General features: G+C 44.7%; 1 protein-coding gene across 1 annotated transcript in view; it reads left to right on the top strand.

Moving 5' to 3' along the window:
* DRC11 (dynein regulatory complex subunit 11) overlaps positions 1–23,138 on the top strand; it is a 145,368-nt gene that overhangs the window by 29,881 nt on the left and 92,349 nt on the right. The window contains exon 6 of the mRNA XM_078070013.1: positions 2,802–3,007. Within this exon, the coding sequence (XP_077926139.1) occupies positions 2,802–3,007 (206 nt within the window). The remainder of the gene's footprint in view (positions 1–2,801; positions 3,008–23,138) is intronic.

The following is a 23,138-nucleotide window of genomic DNA, read 5'->3' as shown; positions in this document are numbered from 1 at the left end:
GATAAACCAGGGGTTGTTTCCTGCCTCTGCCATTTGCCAGCTATGTGAATTTGGGAAAGCTAATTAGCCTCTCCGGTTCATTTCTTTATATTCTACAAACGCCAGCCTGGCCGGATTACTGTAAGGGTTGAGGGATTACTTCCGTAGAGTGAGCGTGCACTCACGCCGAGAGTGATACCTGCATCTTCTTCTTGAGTCTTCTATTAAACAGCTCCTCCTCCTCCCCGCTCTCCCTCTCCCTCTCTCCTTTCCTCTCCCCTCCTCCCTCTCTCCCTTCTCCTTCTTTGTCAGTCTCTGCCACAACTTTTCCACATTGTCCTTGGAGTGTGAAAGCCACAGACAGTATGTAAATGAATGCGCTTGGCCATGATCCAGTATAACTTTACTTACAAAAACATGCACGTGGGTCAAGTTTGACTTGTGGGCTACAGGTTACCAAACCCTAAACCTGGATAATTATCAGAATCACCTGAAGATTTTCAAAAACTACTAGTTTCTTCCTGTTTCCTCACCCCCAGGATGAAACTGGGAATCTGTTTTTTTAAGCTCTCCAGAATTTTGAGAGGAAAAAAAAAAAGAAAACTTGGAAAAAATTACTCATCAGTGTATTTGAGGATATGTTGCCTCTATAAAAATTTCCCCAAACAAGATGACTACTAAAAACAAGAAGGGAACAAAAATAAAATAAGAAAGAATTCTGGGGAAATAAAAAGCATGCCCCCAAAGGCAAAACAATAACCCCCCCTAAAATGTTAAATAAATGCAAATAATAAATGGACATAACTGAAAACCAAATGAGTTCTGGAAGATAAAGTTCAAGAACCTCCTATAACATAGTACAAATAGATCAAGGAGAGATGGAACATACAAGAGAAAAGTGAGTTGCAGAAGATTAATGTGGTGGCCTGGCGTTTTATCTAATATTTGTTGCAGAGAGAGAAATGGGGGAAAAGGAAATAACAGAAGGGAAATTTTCAGAGTTGAAGACATAATTTTGTATATTGAATGGACCCACCAAAGGGAGAATATGGTGAGTGAGGACCTGCCCACACCTAGACGCATTTCAATAAACATTCAGAGCTCCGAGTGTAAAGCAGGAGGGAGAACAGCTTATCCACAAGGAACAACAGTGTCCAACAAGCCGGTCACTGGGGTCTCTGCATACTAGAAGTCTCCTCCAGGGAAGCTGCCACACTCCCATTCAGGTGGGAGGGGCCCAAGGAAACACCTCGGAAAGGCAAGTACTTGGAAGGTTCACAGTTGCACGTATGCACTCTGAAGATTACTCTCATGTGCATGCTTCAGCAAAATGAAAACTGAACACAAGAAAGACGAAGAGTAAACAGAGAAATCAGAACAACTTAGGGTTAAATTTAAATAGCATTTGCTAATTTCCATGACGTAAATATACCCATTGTCGCCCAGTCAAGCTACTAAGCAGAATAACACAGTTGGGAAGATATGCCTTCTGGCATACCATTATATAGTATTTTCACCATAGAGATACAACAGACATCAATAATGTCAAGAACATAGATGATATAGTAATACCCAGCAAAATAATTAGGAAGTGATGAGTTTTGAGATTTGAGAACTTTGTAATATAATTTGCTCCCTAAGTTTCTACAGTTTAGCATTTTAGAATGGCTATATTTAACAACCGCTTGTAAAATTCTAGAAAATGTGTCAGTTGGCTCTCATGAGCTATTATGGGCTGGCTCCAGCACACCAGTGAATATGCCCTTTATTTGCTGAATGGCCGAGGCTGACTTTGAAATGCGTAGAGCTCGGATCCTTTGTGAGGGAGACAGTCCTTCAGCTTGCAGAGGTGGGATTCCGGGCACCTCCGCCCCGTACATGTTTTCCTTCTCCAAGTCCCTTTTAGTTCAAAATCTCCATCCAAACCCATGTTGTAAGGTCTAGGTTATCTGACACCGTTTGCTACTACGTCGTACGTTACTCTTCTCTTGCCAACTCCATTTCTTTAAAGATTCTGGAGAACAGGAATTATGTCTCAAAATGATTTGGGTTGTTTTGTTTTGTTTTGTTGTTTTTTGGCTTTTTTTTAAGTAGACTCTCCACCCAACTTGGGGCTTGAACTCATGACCTTGAGATCAGGAGTCGTGTGCTAGACCGACTTAGCCCCCCAGGCGCCCTTCAAAGTGATTTTGTATTTTCTCTTACCGCAACCCCCATAGACGTTAGATGACAGAGACCAGTGCTGAGCATTTGATTGGTGCTTAATAGCCAGACTTCTGTTGACTTGCTAATCAGCAGATTTTGAAGTAGAACATTCTAACAAAAAGATGTAAAATCAGGGTGAATGTCTGGAGTCAGCTGAGAATTCCTACTTGGGAGGCCTTTAACAATAGAACAGATGTTTGCAGAGTTGATTTTGGGGTAGTTTTTCTTAAAATCAGAGCACCCAACCTTTTCATCAGTCTTTCTTCAAGTACTTTCTCCCTCTGTATTCTTTGTTCTCCCATTAACCAAGAAGATTCAGAAACACTTTCTGGAGTTTGAACTCTATTTTTTTAATGTTTCTTGACTCTGCATTTTTCAAGCTAACTCCCGCCCCCCAGATTCTGGGAAATGGTATAAAGTGTTCCCCATCTTCCTCTCCATAGTGGTGAATCATTTCTTCAGATTTTCCTGCCAGATCTGGTTCTTCGTTCTGTATGTATTTGTTGTAGGCCTTGATAAGACCGCATCAAAGATATTGACGTACTTCATTAGCGTCTGATGCCCTTCACCAGTACGATAACGTTTATGATCTCAAACCTTTTTGCTTGTGTTTTCAGAAGCCACCTCCTCTGTTTAATGAAGTCAGTGCTACAGTAATCCAGGCTGAAAAGGTGAGCTCCCTAAGGAATGAGGTCCAGATAAAGCATGAGGAGAACTACAAAGAAGCCTTGGTTACAATCAAGAATGACCTGAAATTAATAGAAGGTCCAGACATCAAGGAGAACCTTCAAGACCAGATCCGGCATTGGTTCATCGAATGCAGGTAAATGTGAGCCGCACCAAGATATATCCTGACAGTCCCTTCTGTAGGGGTTGAGGCTCTTGTATGTTTTCAAGCACAGAAGCACATCCATATAGATTCATAGGGATTTGGGCTTCGCTTTAGAAGAGTGAAATGTCAAGGCTAAGAATTCAGGAACTAATTTTTTTTAAATGAGATTGCTTTTTGTGCTGGTGTTTGCTTTTTTAAAATAAGGTCCATATAATGGGGCGCCTGGGTGGCTCAGTCAGTTAAGCATCTGACTCTTGATTTCAGCTCAGGTCATGATCTTGGGGTTGTGGGATCGAGCTCCATGTCGGGCTTTGCCCTGGGCATGGAGCCTGCTTAAGATTCCCTCTCTTCCTCTCCCTCTGCCCCTCCCAACCCCACTTGCAGGCTCTCTCTCTTCCTAAAAAAATAAAATAATAAGTATATAACATTGAAAATATACTTTTAAATAAATAAATAAATAAGGTCCATATAATGCTCCTGTGTTCACATGGAATTGAACGTCACGGGTGGGTTTCATGGGCCAGATCTGTCTGGAAGCCAAGGGGTCCAGGCACAAGCAGGTCCTGCTGCCCTCCCCGCTGGGGTCTGGCCTGCCTCTCCACGTGCATGAGCCTCGAGATTCTCAATCACAGCTCTGCTCTGTCAGAATTCTCTGAGACCGCTGCTTACCCTGTGACCTGATACGGAGGCCCTGGGCCTCCTTGAAGTGATGGGGGGGTAGCAGTTCTGGGGACAAGGCCCCAGGGCTTCCTGCATGAAGTGTCTTCTTTAATGCTTCTGAGTGAAATGTAGTGATCTAAAGCTTGCTCCCAAAAGAGCGTTGTGGAAAGGTATTCGTTTTTAGAGAAGCACACAGAGTAGCACAGACACTTGTGGACCACAGAAGTTTCCACACAGGGGAACAAACACTTTGTAGAAAACCTACTTAGAGCAGTTTTAAAATCTATTTTATTTCAAGAAGGGGAGAAAAGGAAGGCAGATTGTAGAGATCAGTCCCAGGAGCCGTGGAGGCCAGACTCAGCCTCTGTTTCCTTTCATGGGCACTGTGCCACATCCCATTGGGTTCAGAGATGCTCAGACACCCACTTAAGTTAGCTCATCAGAACCGGAGATTTTAACTGTCAGCAACAGAAAATCAAACTTCATCTCAACAAATGACATTAAACGATATTCATGCCCATGGCAAGCAACCTCTGAGATGACCTCCAGTGACCTCACCTTTTGTTCTTCGTAATGTCCTCCCCTTGAGTGTGATCTAGACCTAAAACTTCCCTTCTGAAGGAAAAACAGTGGCAGAAGTGATGGGGTCACGGCCTTCTTGCCTGCCTCTCTTGCCGTCTCTCTTGCTCTGTGCCTCGCTGCTCAGAGAAAAGTCAGCTGCCGTGTTGTGAGCTGTCCAGGGGAGAGGCCCATGAGGGAAGGAACTGAGGGCCTCGCTCCAGCAGCCTGGGAAGAGCTAACTTCTGGTCACAGCCATGTGATGACACTGGATGTGGATTGTCCCCCCAGGGGAACCTTCAGATGAGACTACAGCCCTGGCTGGTGCTTGGTTTGCAGCCTGTTGGGAGACCTTGAGGCAGGGGCCCCCAGCACAGCCACATCTGGTCCCTCCCCACAGAAACAGTGACCACATAAACGTTCGTTGTTTCTGTCACTAAGTTCTGATGTAACATGTAATGCAGCAATAGATATCAAATATGTATCAGTTACTTTTACAATGATTTAGAGACATTTCAGCCATCATAAATCCTCTTGTGGTAACTTTGTATGGGATTCTAATACACTGTTTCCTCAATAACACTTAAGTTTTATAACAAACTTTATGAATGTTTGATAGAGCAATTAATTGCTTTTGATTGAGGAGTTCTGTCCTTTATTATACAAATACAATTTTAAAATACTGATGATATTTAAAAATTCATAATTCATTAAATTTGTGAGCTTTTCTTCTGATATCTTATTTGTCAAGGATATGTTATAGCAAAACAGGACACTTCCAGTGAAAAGATATTTAAAGTGAAAAGTTAGAGATTGTATTAATTCTGTGCCAGTAATGATCATAAACAGGTGAATAAAGCTATTAGCAGAGAGGGAGGCATATATGTGCACATACATCCTCCCTTCTCCATCACGTTCCTTCCACTCCCCATTCTGGTGGTGGTTTCCTGGGTATAGAGTCAGAACTTATCAAACTCTACACTTTATGTGTCTCTATATATATATCAATTATACATCAATAAAGCTGTTAAAAATGTAATGGCATTGGGCGCCTGGGTGGCTCAGTCGTTAAGCGTCTGCCTTCGGCTCAGGTCATGATCCCGGGGTCCTGGGATCGAGGCCCGCATCGGGCTCCCTGCTCCGCGGGAAGCCTGCTTCTCCCTCTCCCACTCCCCCGGCTTGTGTTCCCTCTCTCGCTCTCTCTCTCTCTGTCAAATAAATAAATTTAAAATATCTTTTAAAAAAAATGTAATGGCATTATATCAGCAAAGATATCAGTGTTTTTAGCTCTTAAAAATAGCATGTTTTTCTGTTATCCAAATATCAAAACCCAGTCTTCCCCCTCACTAAACTTGTCCTCGGACTGCCCGCTCTCCTGTTCACAATCTAAGAAAAACTTAGCTTTGCCCATTGCAGGTAACTCAGGGTCTTCTGTTTTGAAATAGGCTCTTTCAGATGAACTGTCTATTTTGAGTATATTTGGAGTCAATTCAAATGCCTATCAAGAATGTTATACCACTCTTCTTCCCCTTATGACATCTGATGACAAAGGGAAGTTAAACCCTCACACCGATCCTTGTGGGCTGGACCAAGCGTGAACAAGGTCTGGGTGCACACTGTTGACCGTGCCCTGGCCGGGTCCTGCAGGCGTTCAGTGGAGTTATGTGGTCCAACGCAGAGTGGCCAGCCCACTTGGTCCTTGGGAGGCTTCCTTCTGCAGCCTGTGATTTCCATCACATGCCCCAATCACTGGGCACCTGCAATCCTGGTCTCTTGTTTCTGAGCACACCTTCGCTGGGATGCCGGTTCCCTCAGGAACCCCACATCCCCCAGGAGCACAGCTTCAGGGCATGGGCAGGCTCCTTCAGACCCTCATCCACCAAGTCCCCTCCTCCTCACCACCATCTGACTCCCTCCATCCCCGTCCAACAAGCTGCACACGCAGGAAGACAAGCATGACCCAGATGTTCCTAGATTCTCTTCAGCCACTTTGGAAGTTCAGCTGGGATCTCAGCACTCACCCCTTCCTTCATCAAGACCCCTAGAGAGTGAGGCTCAAGGACTCAGGCTGTGTCCCCACTCACCCACCTTCTCTCGCTTCCTCCCACCACCTTCTGCCTCACTAACTTCTTGTTCAAGTCGAGACTCTTTAGGAAACCCTCCCTAAGGAGTCTCCCTCCAGAATTCCTCCCTGTCTCCTGCTTGATCTGACTGGCCCCGTGCCCACCATTCCTGCCCCTGGAAGTTCACATAATGATTAAGAACACAGGCTGGAGATTGCTGTGTAGCTGTGGGCGGGTCATGTGGCTTCCCTGTGGGTCAGTTCCCCCCCACCCTGTGCTATGAGGACAAGACTCACACCTATCCATGGGGTTGCTAAGAAATGCAGGGCACTTAGACATGTATGCCAGGCCAGTTCCTGTTTCTACAGTGCTGTAGCCACCTGCTCACTGAGTGCCCCTCCCCTAGTCACACGACAAGCCCAGCGGCCCAGCCTGGCATGGAGAAGGGAGGTGTATGAATTCCACGATTAAGCAGTGGATCGTGCAAGCCACGATCCCGCAGCACTCCACCCTTATCCAATTACCCAGTCGTGTCCAGAGGAAATATACTTGGGGTGATTTCGTGCAATCGTGGACATTTAGGTAGAAAGGCATAGTTTCAAAAGAATGGAGTCTTCCAATGAAATCACACAGATGTATGATAAAATTCATTTTTAGAGTGAGAAGGATACGCCCTGTGTTCCCTACCCTCAGTTATCAGGACCTTCTCTCCCCTTCTCTCAGGACTGCGGAGAATAGGTTTCCCACAAATATGTTTACGATAAATGAAATGATGCTATACATTTTAAAGTCCAATTTACAGCTAGGTGACAAAACCAAGTTGAAAGCAACTGTGTACAGTTATAACCCAGAATAAGCTGAAATCTATAAAATATACCTACATACACACCTATATTCATATACATATTTATCTTATTAAATATATGTTTGTATATGCATGGAAAATTTCTGGAACGATAACCCGGGAAACTGTTAGCATGTCTACGTCTGAGGTCTAGTGTGGTAATGTTACTTTTTATTTTATATTCTGTGCTATTGGATGTGTTTTTTAACAAGTAATATTTTTACAATAAAAAGCGACATGAAAAATATATTAGAAAGCAAAGAAAGAGAGCAATTTGGGATAATCCAAAATAAATATTTAAAATTTGAAAACCCTAATTTTCAGAAAGTAGGTTAATGCAATGGCTGCATAATACTCTTGGAAATCATCCTCTGATAAAAGAATTGGGAGACATGAGGCTGGCGGTAAATGTGAGTTCTCTTCTGGAAGGTTCACGGGAGAACTTGGCGAGCCCTGGTGTCATCCTAGGAAGGGCCCCTTCCGTTGTGCCAGGGGTTGTGGGCTCCTCAGGAGACCCAGCCCTCGCTAGCCAGTCCCTTGAGAATACTTCATCCTGATGTCACTGGCCTGACCATTTGGAGGCCGAGTTAAAGCAGCTCCCATGGAAATCCAAATCAAAATCCTCAATGAGATACCACCTCACACCAGTCAGAATGGCTAAAATTAACAAGTCAGGAAACGACAGATGTTGGCGGGGATGCGGAGAAAGGAGAACCCTCCTACACTGTTGGTGGGAATGCAAGCTGGTGCAGCCACTCTGGAAAACAGTATGGAGATTCCTCAAAAAGTTGAAAATAGAGCTACCATACGATCCAGCAATTGCACTACTGGGTATTTACCCCAAGGATACAAATGTAAGGATCCAAAGGGGTACGTGCACCCCGATGTTTATAGCAGCAATGTCCACAATAGCCAAACTGTGGAAAGAGCCAAGATGTCCATCGACAGATGAATGGATAAAGAAGATGTGGTATATATACACAAAGGAATATTATGCAGCCATCAAAAAGAATGAAATCTTGCCATTTGCAATGACGTGGATGGAACTGGAGGGTATTATGCTGAGCGAAATAAGTCAATCAGAGAAAGACATATATCATATGACCTCACTGATATGAGGAATTCTTAATCTCAGGAAACAAACTGAGGGTTGCTGGAGTGGTGGGGGGTGGGAGGGATGGGGTGGCTGGGTGATAGACATTGGGGAGGGTATGTGCTATGGTGAGCACTGTGAATTGTGCAAGACTGTTGAATCACAGACCTGTATCCCTGAAACAAATAATACATTATATGTTAAAAAAAAAAAAAAAGAAGAAGAAGAAGAAGATAGCAGGAGGGTAAGAATGAAGGGGGGGAAATCAGAGGGGGAGACAAACCATGAGAGACGATGGACTCTGAAAAACAAACTGAGGGTTTTAGAGGGAAGGGGGGTGGGGGGATGGGTTAGCCTGGTGATGGGTATTAAAGAGGGCATGTTCTGCATGGAGCACTGGGTGTTATATGCAAACAATGAATCATGGAACACTACATCAAAAACTAATGATGTACTGTATGGTGATTAACATAACATAATAAAAAAAAAGCAGCTCCCACGGGTGTGCTGGGCATCATTTGCAAAAACAGAAGGATTCCTCTTTTTTTTAAATAATGTAAGGTCAAGGGAAAATTTATTTTCTTAATTGGATTACATGTATCTGATGGACTTTGATAAAAATCCTTTTCCTTGCTTTTTTAAATCAAAGACAAATAAAAAGCAAATATTGTCTTTTGAAACATGAAACATGATCAGTCCTCGGGCTAAATTCCAATAGGACACACAATGACAACTTGGAAAAGTTACCAGAAGTAACAATTAATGTATGCTTCCGCAATTTAAAATAGGTATGCTGAGCTCATTTAATCAATACTTATAGCTGCCAAATTATACTCGGATTTGTTTTTTAAGTCAATTTTTAAATTACTTTAAAGGAATCCTGTTTTGCCAATGTTAAAAGTAGCACATGCTCCTGTAGAAAATGCACAAGACAGGGAAGAGTGTAGAGAGCTGGGGCGCGTGGGTGGCTCAGTTGGTTAAGCGAGTGCCTTCGGCTCGGGTCATGATCCTGGAGTCCTGGGATCGAGTCCCACATCGGGCTCCCTGCTCGGCGGGGAGTCTGCTTCTCCCTCTGACCCTCCTCCCTCTCATGCTCTCTGTCTCTCATTCTCTCTCTCGCAAAAAAAAAAAAAGGAGGAAAATTAAAATCATTCCTGATCTCGGCATGCCAAGGTCGCTACTGTAAAAGTTCTTGGTAAATTTCCTTCTGTCTTTTTTCTCTCACATGTGTATTTCATTTCAGTTTTATGAATCTTTTTTTAATTTTTTAGAAGTTAACATTGGGTTTTCCCATGGCCTTAAAATATCTTCCAGAAGATGTTTTTAATGATTGCTTAGCGTTCTACGGCATGGGTGTTACTAGTGAATGAATTGATTACTATCTTTTTAATCTTTTGTCAAATTGATAAAAGAAAAATGTTCTTGGTAATCTTTCCATTTGCACCCGTCTTATTAATGAGGCGGGGGGAGGTTGTGGGGAGTGTGAAACTCTTTTGGGTTTTGTCAGTAGTATCTCTTCTGTGAACCTCACTGTCCTGAATGTTTCGCTCTGTGATGTCATCTTTTTAAGTGATTTCTAAATTGGAGTTGTCTATGTTACTGATACTAAAGCTGTTTTGGATACATTATTACAATAATGACTTCTCAGTTATCATTTGCCTTTGATTTTTTTTAGCTGGCCTCTAAGAAAGCTAGAAAGAGAGAGGAAGAAAGACACAGAAGGAGAGAAATCACACAGCCATTAAGAACCCATTGCCCACTTTCCGTGCCCTGGGTGCCTCTGAGCCCCACCCTGGCCACCTGGCCCACACCTCCGCCTGTGGTTGTTGTGGGTGGCTAATGAGACGGTGCAGATGAAACACCTGGGCCCCAGAAGTTTCTCACTGAGGTTATGAATTTTATAGGTATTGTCCTACTTTAAATGAGATTTTCTCCAAATATCATTTTCTATTATTATTAGTTGTATATTTTACTTACTTATATATATTTTAGTTGTATATTTTACTTACTTATATATATATTTTTTATTATTGAGGTATAGTTGACATAAAATGTCATATTAGTTTCAGGTTTGCAACAGAGTGACTCAATAAGTCTGTATATTATGTGGCACTCACCACAAGTGTAGTCCCCATCTGTCCCCACCCAACGTTATTACAATATTACTGTGTTCTCCAGGCTGTGAGTTGTATATTTTATATATATTTTTAATTTTATATTTTATATATATATTTGCACCATCAGCTAAGTGAACTCTCAGGTTATTTCTAGTAGTCTTTAGTTGATTCTCTTGGATTTTCTTGAACATGCAGTCATGGTAAAAATGTGGCTGATACTCTCTCCCTGTCCCTGTAGTTACTCTTCCGGCTCCTTTCCTCCCGGGAGGCTCCAGGCTCTCCACTCCATTCACCTTGACACTCCCTCTCGTGGTGTGTTTCCCTTGGCTTCACACTTAGGCTCCAGGTGTCGAGAATCTTCTGGATAGTGAGGCGGTTGTGTTTATTGGGCCCTTTGTAGAGGCTGAACTATTCGGAATAGCTGTTTTTGTCAAATATTGCAATCTTGGAAACATGATTTCAGTTGGTGGGTGCTTCCGTTGTTCATCAAGGAAGCACCAGCTCCCTCTACCCAACCTTCGGTCCCCCGGAACCCCGCTCAAATGTGGGCGCTCATTACCTTAGCTCACCACTGGCCTCCGTTGTAATTAGAACCATTTGCTGACTGGATGTATTGTGTGCGTATTAATCTAAAATAATAATAATAACAGAGACTAAGACTTATTGAGTGTTTTTATTCAGTGCCAGGAATTCCAAGTGCCTTTACACGTTAATTTAACCTGTGCATTAATTTGCTATTGCTGCTAGAACAAATTACCACAAACTTGGTGGCTTAAACCAATAGAAATGTATTTTCTCCCAGTTTTGGAAGTTGGAAGTGTGAAATCAAAGGTGTCGTCAAGGCTGTGCCCTCCCCCCACCCTACCCCACCCCCCCAGAAGCTCTTAAGGAGAGTCTGCTTCTCGCAGACTTCTCCGCAGCTTCTGGAGGCAGCCGGCGTCCCTTGGCTGATGGCTGCATCCCTTCAGTCTCTGCCGTGTGGCCACACGGCCTCCTCCTCTTCGGCATGTCCCTAATCTCCCTGTGCTCCTCTCTCCAGAGGACACCTATGATTGCATTTAGGGCCCACCCAGATAATCCAGGATAATCTCCCTGCCTCAAGATCCTTAACTGACCCACATTTACAAAGACCTTATCTCCATATAAGATAACATTTACAGGCTCCAGGGATGGGGACCCAGTATCTTTGGGGGCCTTTATTCGGCTAACCACAATCCTCAATAGCTCTGAGATAAGCACTCTTCTCCTTTTCATCCTATGGTAGCGTTCAGGATGAAGGACAGAACTACACAGGTTTGCTGTAAGAACAATGCTTTACCCTAGACCCGTGCTGTCCCGTTAGCCTGTCTGCACTGTCCAGGGGCGTAGCCCAAGCCCCGTGTGGCTATTGAGCACCTCCAAGGTGATTAGGGAGGATCTGAATTTTTAACTTTATTTTATTCTAATTCATTTGGATTTAAGTTGAGATAGCCACATGTCACGAGTGGCTACCATGTTGGACAGCGCTATCATGGAGACACTTGTCTTCAGAAAATATCTTGCTACAGTTGATATGTCTCTTGGCTTGGGACCTGTCATAAACTGTGACTCACATTTCAAAATCTATCAATAAGCTTTATTTTAAAGTATCATCAAGGGGTCTTGGAAGTGTCCTCGTGGACGAGGGTTGTGAGAACCCTGAAGCCTGGGGAGGCTGCCTGCCCACAGCCAGCCCTTGAGGGGGACTGTGGGCTCCTGTCACCAAAGATGCGGCTCTCTGCCTCACTGCCCGCATGGGGCATCAGCCACCTAAAAACCAGGGCTGACCCCAGGCCTTCGGGTCTTGCCAATTGTCCTGTTATGGAGCGTTGGCACTTCCTCCCCACCTACGTTTTGTTACTCAGTGTGTGGAAACTATGCCGGACTTGCCGCTCAAACTTTAGTCCAGAGAGTAACAGCCCCAGATGGAGGGATAGCTCTAGGAGCGGCCCCATGGCACTTCTCGGATTTTAACAGACTCCTTTTAACCCATGTCCTCTTAAGGAATCTTGAAGAGATGTGCATTAGGTAGCCTTATTCCATTTTTCAAGTCAACACACTGTCATTCAGAAGGGTTGGTCAAGAAGAAAGGCTCTGGGGGCTTGGGGCGACCTTGGTCCTCAGCAGGGTGGGCCTGGCTGGGAATGTAGTAGACAGAGCCACTGTCTCTAATCTTATTATGTGATCTTATTCATGATGAACACGTACATTATAAGTCACACATATACACGGGAGTAGAGTTTATAGAACCAGGCAACATGGGTTCAAATCCCAGCTCTAGGCCTTACAGGCTGTGTGACCTTGAGCCAGTTACTTAACCTCTCTGGGCCTCCCATTTCCTCATCTTAAAATGAGGATTTTTTTTTTAAGATTTTATTTATTTATTTGACAGAGAGAGACAGTGAGAGAGGGAACACAAGCAGAGGGAGTAGGAGAGGGAGAAGCAGGCTTCCCGCTGAGCAGGGAGCCTGATGCGGGGCTCAATCCCAGGACCCCGGGATCATGACCTGAGCCGAAGGCGGACGCTTAACGACTGAGCCACCCAGGCATCCCCTAAAATGAGGCTATTAATAGCATCTAACTCAGAGGTAGGACAACATCGATTAATTCATATAAAACCCTCGGAGCAATGAGTGGTGCGTGTTACACCATCCATAATTATTTCAAGCATAGAGGAAAGCCATCATTTTCCAGACACAAAATTTGCAGTTTTCATTCCTGGCTGTGGGGCCTTGATAATCCCAGCTGTAAGCATCTTTTCAAAACGCAGCATTGGGAATCTCCAGAAAGAGAAACTGGCTGGTGGCAGATCAGGGAGAGGTAGGGCTGCCAGGGCTGGGGGTGGGGACAAAGCTGAGGGGATAATAACAGGGCAGGCAAACAAAAATTAGACAGCATGGAATGTGCTTCAGATCACCAGGGCGGAGCAGTGACATGTCTACAGATCACCAGCAAGTGTGCATTCTTTCTAGAAGAGGTATTGGAATGCTTTGTTTAGGAGGGGCTTTGTTTGTTTGCTTGTTTCATTTTTAAAATTAAGATATCGTTGAAATGCAGTAAAATTCGCCCTTTAGTGCACCGTTCTGTGAGTTAAGCTTTGTCACTTTAAGGTTTGGACCCAGGGAGACTCTTCTCTTGCTCCCTCCCCCCCCGGTTATGCCAATCTGGGCTCCAGGAACTCACACTGGAGGGGATTCTAGAACTGGGGTGACTATACTCACTGCCCAGCAGAGCCCCGGGGACAACTAGATTAGGGACATGAGCAGAAATCTGCTGAGGGTGAGTGGTTTGGATGGAGGGAGAATGCCAGCTCCCCGTTGGTGTGGGAGAGTGGGGGGCTGTCCGGGTTTCACCCCACTCTGTCCTCCAGTTGTCCCCGCCTGGATGTCCTGAGCCCTCGGGCCCACACCAGCTTCCACCACGACTCACTTCTTCAGAAGCGGGTCCGTTCGTCTCAGCCTCTGTGGCTCTCTGCTCTCCTACAAGAGAAACTGCACCAGGAGCTTCCCGCGGGCGCTCTCCTGGGATCCCAGAGCTTAGGAAGTCTGAACCAGTGGCTCTCCCGGGGCCTGGGGCTCATGAGAGGCAGGGCTGGAATTCATACTCAGGTCTCTGGATTCCAAAAGCCACGATGCTCCCACACCACCCAGCGTGTCTCCTTGCTCTGAGCATTCCAAAAGCAGAAACCTTGTCCCGTGTGTAATGTCATCTTGCAGGAAAAGATGACGGTTATCTGAGGCCATGGGGCTCATTAGATACCACCTGGAAACCCAGGGCTTTCCTTCCCTCTGATTCCTTCTCTTTCCCCTCCTCCTAAACATCTGCACAATGAGCATGGTGATGGTTCTATGTAGGGAGAAGGAGAGAGAGGCACCGTGGGATTCCGGAGACCTGGCGTGCCCCAGTTATTTTATAGATTTCAGAGTGGGCTCTGAGAAGCGAGAAGTTGGCTAAAACCTAGGTATTTACTGGCAGAACTGAAACCCGGCTGCGTGAAGACTTGTAGAAACGTGAACGTCTTATAAAATAGAACTGGTTTCAGGGCAGGGTTCAGAATTGGGGCCTCTGAGGACTTTTCAAGACATCAAAAAGAAATCACTAGAATGTACCTGGCAGATATCGTCTGGGTAGTAGGGCCCACAGCTGGTTCTTTCCTTTATACCCCTCCACGGAGTTTTCTGCCTGGAGCAGGAATAACTTTCAGAATGGAAAAAGGAGTTTCTGGAGGACAGGGAAAGGGTTGGTCACACACAGTGAGGTGAGTGAGGGGCTCTTTATTTTGAATCTACCGTTAGTCAATCCTCGAGGGCAGCTGTGGTCTGGAGAGGAGATGTGAGCATGGAGATGTGTATGTTACTCAAACCAGGGGCGAATAACTTTTCTGCCATCTGTTCTGGTGGAAAATATATCAGGTTGAACACGGGACATAAGAAGAGGTGGGATGAGAAATTAAGTGCCCGGCATTACCCACCAAGGCCTCAGGGACAGGTGCACCCGCCGCGTGAAATCACATGTATTGTACCAGCCGTCACGCTAAATCAAATTAAGAGCACCCAGCCGCCGGGGCCTCTCGCGGTCTATCCAGGTGCCAAGTCATGTTGAAAGACAGGCCCTGAGGCTCTTTCGTGAAGGCAGCGGACATACGCCCTTTCCATGGGCCGGGGACCACTCCGGCTTCTACCCCCAGCTCCCACTGTGCCCTCCAGTCTGCCGTGCTTCTGTGTCTGTCCTGCTAGACCACAAGCTTTTGGGGGGGGGCGGGATAGTGATGTCTTCCTCTGGTCCTTTCCCGACCAAGCACAGGGCCTGGGATTCAGCAGACGGAATACATGAGTCGAGCTGAGCTCATGGGTAGTGAATACCCAAAGGTCCAACTAAATATTGTCATTAATATTGGGCCAGACTGCAGTGCCTCTCATACCAGAACCTGCGTCAGAATTAGCTGGAAAGCCTCTTAGAACACAGGTTGCTGGGCCCCATGCCCAGAAGGTCTTGGGTGAGAACTGAGAGTCTGCATTTTTTTTTTTAAGTTTTAATCACCTCCCACTCTTTTTACTTTATTACTTTGTGTGTGTGTGATAAAAACACTTAAGATAGGGCCTACCCTCTTAGCAAATGTTTAAGTATACAATGTGGCATTGTTGACCTTAAGCATACAACTAGATCTCTAGGAGGCGGTCGTCGGTACAACCAAACTTTGCACCCTTTGACTGATAGCCACCTCGTTCCTCCCTACCCCCCTCCCCCGACAACCACCATTCAACACTCACAATAGTTCACTTCACCTGTGATATCAGCTGTGTGCATTTTCCACACATCGGGCACTTTTCCTCACCACCAGCCCGGTGCCCCATAATTCAGCACAGCTCGGATGCGACCCAGAGACCGCGCTGGACCCCAAAGACAGAGGGTCGGGTCCTACAAGACTGCTCCTGCTGCGGATGTCAGTCATGAGTCTCGGGCTGTCCCCTGTACTTCCGACTGATCAGCTAAAAATTGGGGTACCCACGACTCTCCCCTTGGGTTCTGTAATTTGCTAAAACGGCTCACAGAACTCAGGGAAACAGGTGTCTATTATGTCTATTATGAAAGGAGACAGAGGAACACCCAGATAGAAGCGATGCGGAGGGCCAGGTGTGGGGGAGGGGGCACCACCCTCCCGGCGCCCCCCGCCCCTGGTGCGTGTTCACCAACCTGGAATATCTCCAAACCCCGTGATTTGGGGATGCTTATGGAGGCTTCATCATATGTAGGCATGATTGATCATTAACTCAGTTTCCATCCCTTCTCTGCTTTCTGGGGAAAAGAGTGGGACTGAAAGTTTCAAGCTTCGCATGGCTCCGTCTTTCTCGGGGCGAGCCCCCATTTAGCCGCCCACCAGACATCATTTCAGGGGAACAAAAGACACTCCTATCACCCAGGGATTTATGAGCCTCTGTGTGAGCAAGTGGGGTCAAAGGACAATTGCTAGAACAAAGGATGCTCCTAGTGCTCTGATCACTTAGGAAATGACAAGGGTTTTAGGAGTCTGTGCCAGGAACCAAGGGCAGAGACCAATATATATATTTTTTCTATTATTTCAGTGTGCCTCCAACTCTGAGGTCCTCAGTTCATTTCCTTTGGGAATATACCCAAAAGTGAGAAAGTGTTTTCATAATGGCTGCACCAATTTACATTCCCACCAACAGCACACAGGGGTTCCCTTTTCTCATTATTTTTCATCTCTGATACTAGGCATGCTGACAGGTGTGAGGTGATAGCTCATTGTGGTTTTGATTTGCATTTGCCCGATGATGAGTGATGTTGGGAATCTTTTCATATACCTATTGGCCCTTTGTATGTCTTTGTTTGAGAAATGTCTATTCAGTTCCTTTGCCCATTTTTTAATCAGGTTACTTTTTTTTTTTTTATATTGAGTTTTAGGAGTTCTTCATATAGTTTAGATGTTAACCCTTTGTTGGATATATGGCTCGCAAACATTTTCTCCCATTTTATAGGTTGCCTGTTCATTTTGTTGTTTCCTTTGCTGTACAAAAGCTTTTTTGTTTAATGTCATCCCACTTGTCTAGTTTTGCTTTTGTTGCCTGCATTTTTGATGTATACTTTGAGTTTCTAACAAGCTCCAGAGTCATGCTGATGCCCCTGTTCCTGGGACTGTAAACTTTGAGTAGCCCTGGGCCAAAGTTACTGCCATGCTTGCACCATGTCTAGGGAAGGGGACTGTGTAAGGAATCACCCGAAGGAGTGGCAGAGCACTACTGAAAAAATTCAAACCAATATTATCCTGGGAATGTGAAATCCCAGGAATCTATTGACTGAGGTCACTAACTGGGAAAACCAGATGACTTTGGAGCCGTCCACTTTCTAGTGCTTAATACACCATGACCAAGGACAGACTGAGTGTTCTTTGGATAGGACCCTTTGGTTTGTTTTAGCTAGCTCTTAATTTCTGTGTCCTATGGTGACATATGGCAACATGTATGAGTTGCTTCGGACAGAAGTTATCCTGACTTTGTTCTTCACAAATCTGTATTTGCCACTTAACCAAGTAAGGTCAGAGAATCTTCAGAATTAAGCTTTATGCCCTAAAGCTGCCCTTTTCTGTAATTTGTTCTGTGGCTGTCTATAAATGATTATTTTTAAAAGTGGCACCTAAGAAAAGAGTTGAAAACATAACACATCTGACTTACTTACACTTTTGCTAACTTACACTTTTGCTCTTATGACTACCTTCCAAGGCTCCCTGGAGTCTTGAGATAGACAAGGGAATGAATGCCTTACTCCTTAAATGAGGAAGGGTTGACGGGTGAACAACGCTGGGGTTTTGAAGTAGGAGTGTGTGGACAGAAACTGACCACAGCCTATTTGAATGGAAAGTTTCTGCATTCCTTCTTAGAGTGATTTGCTCTTGCCTAGGTATCCATTTTTCTTTACAAATAAATATTTAAGACAGAAAGGTGAAAGTAAGCTGTGTGTGTCATTTTCTCAACTGAAGAGTAACCAAAATCAAAATAGTAAATTACATGATCACTAACATATTGTTTCTTTTAATAAAATAAGAATGGGCAGAGGGTAAGGCAGGGAGGTTCCCACAGGACTGAAGCATGAGCAAAATTATTACTTCCGAATCAAGAAGGAATCTTCCATCTGGAGTGATAACCGCTTATAATATCCCACTAATAAGTAGAAACATCAATGAATAAATCAGATTCTGCAATGTGCCACTATGAGACCGCCTTGCTTTGCACACTACTTTTTCCTCCTCTCCTTTGAGAAATGGTGAGCCCCTCAGTTTCCCAAGGAGGGCCATGGTAATTAAGTCCATGTGCAGCCAATTGCCTTTATTGAGTGTAAGTAAATTTATAGGCAGCAAGTGACACTTCTGGAGGCTTCTGTGCGGTGGCACAGGCTGCTTTCTTTAGAACACGGGGGAAATTTATGAGCCTGCTGACATTAATGGAGGTGGCTGGACGAGTGGGGGTGGGGATCGGCCGGAAGCCCCTCCATCCATATATTTTTCATACTTGATGAAACACAGATAAATCTCTGTCCTGGGAGTCTGAAATGGTGGGACCCATTGAAGCACAGTGTCAGACCTCAAGGGAAATATTTATCATTTTAGTAGTTCTGCTTTCTAAATCACTGCAAACTCTAGAGCTGGTCATTTTCACGTTTGTGCAAGACTTTTTGACAATACGCATAAATTTTTAATAGGCCCTCACTTTACCAAGCGTTCTGTACCTCATGCTCGCTAACTGAAAGATATAATAAGGCACGGGTGTTTTTCTCCTCAAGCTTCCTCAATAAAAGCGTATCCAGTCAGATGGCTATGTCAAATATATTTTTATAAGAAAGTAACATTAATCATGGAGTAGATTCTGTAAGAAACTAACATTGCCTTTCCCCACCAACTTCTGTCACATATAAATCATAGGTTCTAGAGCTGAAAGGAACTTTAGAAATGGTCTAATAGGAACACCATACTTATTTTTAACAAACTGAAGGCATAAACCTAGCTCAACTACACCATGTGGCAGAGGAAAGCGAAATAGGTACCCCCCCCAAAACCCCATGACAGAGCGCTTTGCTTGGCCACACAGCTAACTAGCGCAACAGCCCAGCTTTCTTCATTTCCAGGAAACGACTATCTTCACGATGCATCTAGCCATCAGATGCTTCTTTATTGTGTCTAGAGCTTTATTTTGCATTTTTATTACTGGAACCTCGACCAACCGTTGCTTCCCATCACCATCGGCTCAGTCCGCGTGGGTCCCGAAGGTTCTGGAGCTGCTCCAGGTTAGGGTCTGCGTGGGCAAGTCACTGAAACCTGCCAAGCTTTGGTTTTCTCTGAATTCCACTGACAACAATAGGAGTACCTACCTTGTAGGACAGTTGGAAGCAGTACATAGGACGATGGCATCGAGTTCTGAGCACATAAGTGTTAATAATGAATACACTACTATGGAAGGTTCTTTGCAATTCCTTTCAATACATTGACTAGGTCAGGTTATCCAGAAATTACGCTGCATTTTCAATGACCGTAGGCCGTCACGTTGAAGACATTCAGGGTACAGGCAATATTAGCAGATTAGCTAGATTAGCAGCAGCTGACGTAGGGAATGGACCTGTTGGCTGGGGGCCGAGGACATCGTCCTTTTCAGCTGGAAAGGACATCTGACTTGAATAGTCTTCCCTGGTTCCACGAAATCATCAGCTTTGTCCAACAAATGCCCTATTTTGAGGCTGACTTTGGTTACATCATGCAGATGGCAGTGCAATCATCTGAAAAGAGAGGGGAAAAGCCCTGGACCAGAAGAGCTGTTAGAAGCTACCCAAACAGGGGCTCCTGAGTGGCTCAGTCAGTTAAGCGTATGCCTTCGGCTTGGGTCATGATCCCAGGATTCTGGGATCAAGCCCCACATCGGGCTCCCTGCTCAGCAGGGAACCTGCTTCTCCCTCTGCCTCTTCCACTCTCCCCCGCTTGTGCTCTCTCTCTCGCTCACTCTCTCTCTCAAATGAATAAATAAAATCTTGAAAAAAACAAAAAAAAGCTACCCAAACATGCTGTTCTATCCCACCTCCGACAACCAGAGGCCCAGGGCCCAGGCCTGCGTTCCCGGCCCTTCTCTGTCTCCCTGGCCGTCTCATCCGGGCACATGGCTTTCCATCCCATCCAGGCTCGAGAGACGTGGAGATCTGGCGGTCCACTCGGAATCACTCAGATGTCCGGGGGACCTCCTAGGCTCCACATGTCCAAACCCTCATTCCCTCCGAGCTGCCCACACACAGCCTTTCCCATCCCAGCAGATGGAGAACCCACCCTGCCAGTCTCTTAGCCACAACCCTGACACCTCTCCTCTCAGCCCAACTTCTAGTCCATCAGAAATGCCATTGGCTTTAGCTTCAGAATATGCCCCAAATCCACCCACTTCTCAGGCCTCTGTCTTCGCTGCCACTGGGTCTGGTCTGAGCCACATCAGCCCCAACCTAGACTGTGTGGCCTCCTAACACAGCCCTGCACTCATTCTAGCCCTCCCCCCCGGCCCCCCCAGATCTGTTTCAGCATGCTGACAGTATTCACTATCTACTGCTGCTAACGTATCACTCTGGCTTAAAACTTAGAGGCCGGAAACCCATTGAGAGTCTCACCACTGCGGTGGATCAGGAGTCTGGACTTAGCTGGATCCTCTGTTCAGGGTCCCAAAAGGCTGCAGACAAAGTCTCGTTGGTTTTCAAGCTCTGCGGCGGCAGGCAGCACGCAGTTCCTTGTGGGCTGCCACACCAAGAGCCTTGGTGCTTGCCGGCTGTTGGCTGGAGTCACCCCCAGCTCCTGGCTAAGTGGGCCTCCCAGTCTGGCAGCGGGCCCCATCAAGGCCAGCAAGGGAGAGAGTCTGGGAGCAAGGTGGGAATTAGAACCACATAGAACAATCAGAGAAGTGACATCTGCTCGCCATGCTTGCTGTATTCTGTTGGTTACAAGCCAGCCACCAGTCCCACCCACACTCAAGAGGAAGGAAACACACAGTGGCACGAACACAGGGACCGCGTACAGTCTATCCACCACAGAGAGGAAGAAACATCCTTTAAAACCCTCAGGCGGGTCATGACCCTGCACCGGCTTCCTTTGCACTCCTGGCCTCACTGTCCTGCGGCATTGGCCCCGACCTGCTGCTCCCAGACATCCAGATCAGCCCATGAACACCTCCCTCCCCAGAGCAGGTGCTGTGAGGATTCCGCAGGACCCCCTCCCCAGGAATTCTCACTCCCAGACGTGTCCCAGCAGGGGCTGGGAGAAGGGAAGTTAGAGGCATGCGATTATGGTGCTGGAAACTTATTCTATAGGATTTTTTAAAAATTACACATCGTGATTTTCTTGTTGTTGTCCATCTCCAACCTGTTTGTATTTTGACTTTTGTCTCTGGCTCAGTTGTTATTTCAGAGAGTACTTTTAGATTTCCAAGGGGCTCGAAATCAGACCTCAAGTGTTTATTCCCACAAACATAAACAGTTAAGTGGTAGGAAAATTCAATGTTATGTATACTAATAAAAGCAATATGATCATCTCAGTTCACAAGAAAAACCATTTCATAGCATCAAATACCCACTTCTTATTTTAAAATTTAAAAACAGAAAGACCAGGATTAATTCTTGGCATAATAAAGTGTAAGATGAATAAAAACAAAGACCTTTATATCTTCTGTTTACTGCTTTTTCCCAGTGCTCAGTCTCTAGCACATAGTAGATACTCAATAAATAAGCTCTGAATTGGTGAATGAATGAGTAATGAATGAATGAAATATCCAGTATTTTTTAAAACAAAAGAAAGCTCTGCACTTAATGAAGAAACACTGTAGGCCTTCCCATGAAAGGAAAGGACCATATGGGTGGATGGCTTTTGCCCCTAATAATAATCTGTGCCATAATAGAAATTGTTTTCAGTAGGATGATATGAGAAAGAAATGAGAATAAATATTTTAAAGGAAGTGGCAAAATGTATTTTTAAATCAATGATAGACTAAAGATGAAAGAAAAATATGTGAAAATTTAAGAAGTCCACAAATGTTAAAAGGACTTGAATAAATGGCCAGATAGGCCACGTTCCTGGTTAAATGGAAAGAGGACACATCTGCTCTAGGTAATTTATAGAGAGAGTGCTATTCCAATTAAAATCTCAACAGGATTATTTATTGAACTTGAAAACATAATTATTAAAGCCATTAGGATTAAAACAAGAAGAGAAGAACAACAGGAAGGAAAAATGGCATTGTGTTTTCAAGTATATTATAAAGAAAAATAAGGTAAATGCATTATACTGATATGAAAGCATAAAAACATAGATCAATGGAGCCAAGTAGAGAGCCCAGGCACTGACAAACAGATGGAAATAAAGTGTATGATAAATTAAGTAAAAAAAGTCATAAGAATACAAACAACATAGTTGCAATAACTAGATCGGTTTAATTATTAAGGTCAACAAGGAGTAGAAAGCAGAATGGAGAATTTAGCCCTCCTAGAGACAGGTCACAATTTTCTAACTTAAAGAAACAAAAATATTGTCAAAGAAAATTGGACTGATTCTACTGTAAAATTTACAAAGTCTGTATAATAGTCAAACTCTAAAATAAGACATAAAAGGAAACCAACCAAATATGACATTTGTTTTTATTGTAATTTATTTTAGCTTATCGTTTTATTTAATTATCAACATAATTCCCATATGCTATAGCAAGGAGAACAATACTAAAACGTACAGGGAAGAGCTTGTTGGCCTTCCTCTGTCCATCCACATAGCTGTGCGTGACCCCAGCTGCACCACACTGTGTCACTGTTCACTGGTCTCCACGCACCTGTAGACAGAAATACACACCCATGAGGCTCTCTTCCTCCCTCTTCCCTCTATAACGCACATCACTTCCCAGCCTGTTCTTTCTCCTTGATATTCTACTATTAACATCCCCGCTATTCGTATAGAGCAGTTATGTCTTTGTGAGAGCTGAATTTATTCATCCGTACGAGTGCTTACGAAGTGCCCGCAGTGAACAGGTAAAGAAGAAGAGATGAAGTCAGGTCCAGAAGCTGAGTCCCACCGCGAGGCTTTACCATAATTGTAGAACCATTCCCCAGTGGGCGATTATTTGCGGGATTTTATTACAGTTTTTATTATTTACAGTTTTTGCTAGTACAAACAGCACATCACAGAGTACCTCTGCTTTCATTTCTGTGAGGAGTCATAACAGTAGAATTGTTGGGGCAAACATTGTGGAAGGTG

The sequence above is a fragment of the Halichoerus grypus genome, chromosome 4 (genome assembly GCF_964656455.1).
Source record: "Halichoerus grypus chromosome 4, mHalGry1.hap1.1, whole genome shotgun sequence".
NCBI classification, from domain to species: Eukaryota; Metazoa; Chordata; class Mammalia; order Carnivora; family Phocidae; genus Halichoerus; species Halichoerus grypus.
The sequence above is the reverse complement of the archived record's forward strand: the minus strand, read 5'-3'. Positions and strand labels throughout refer to the sequence as shown.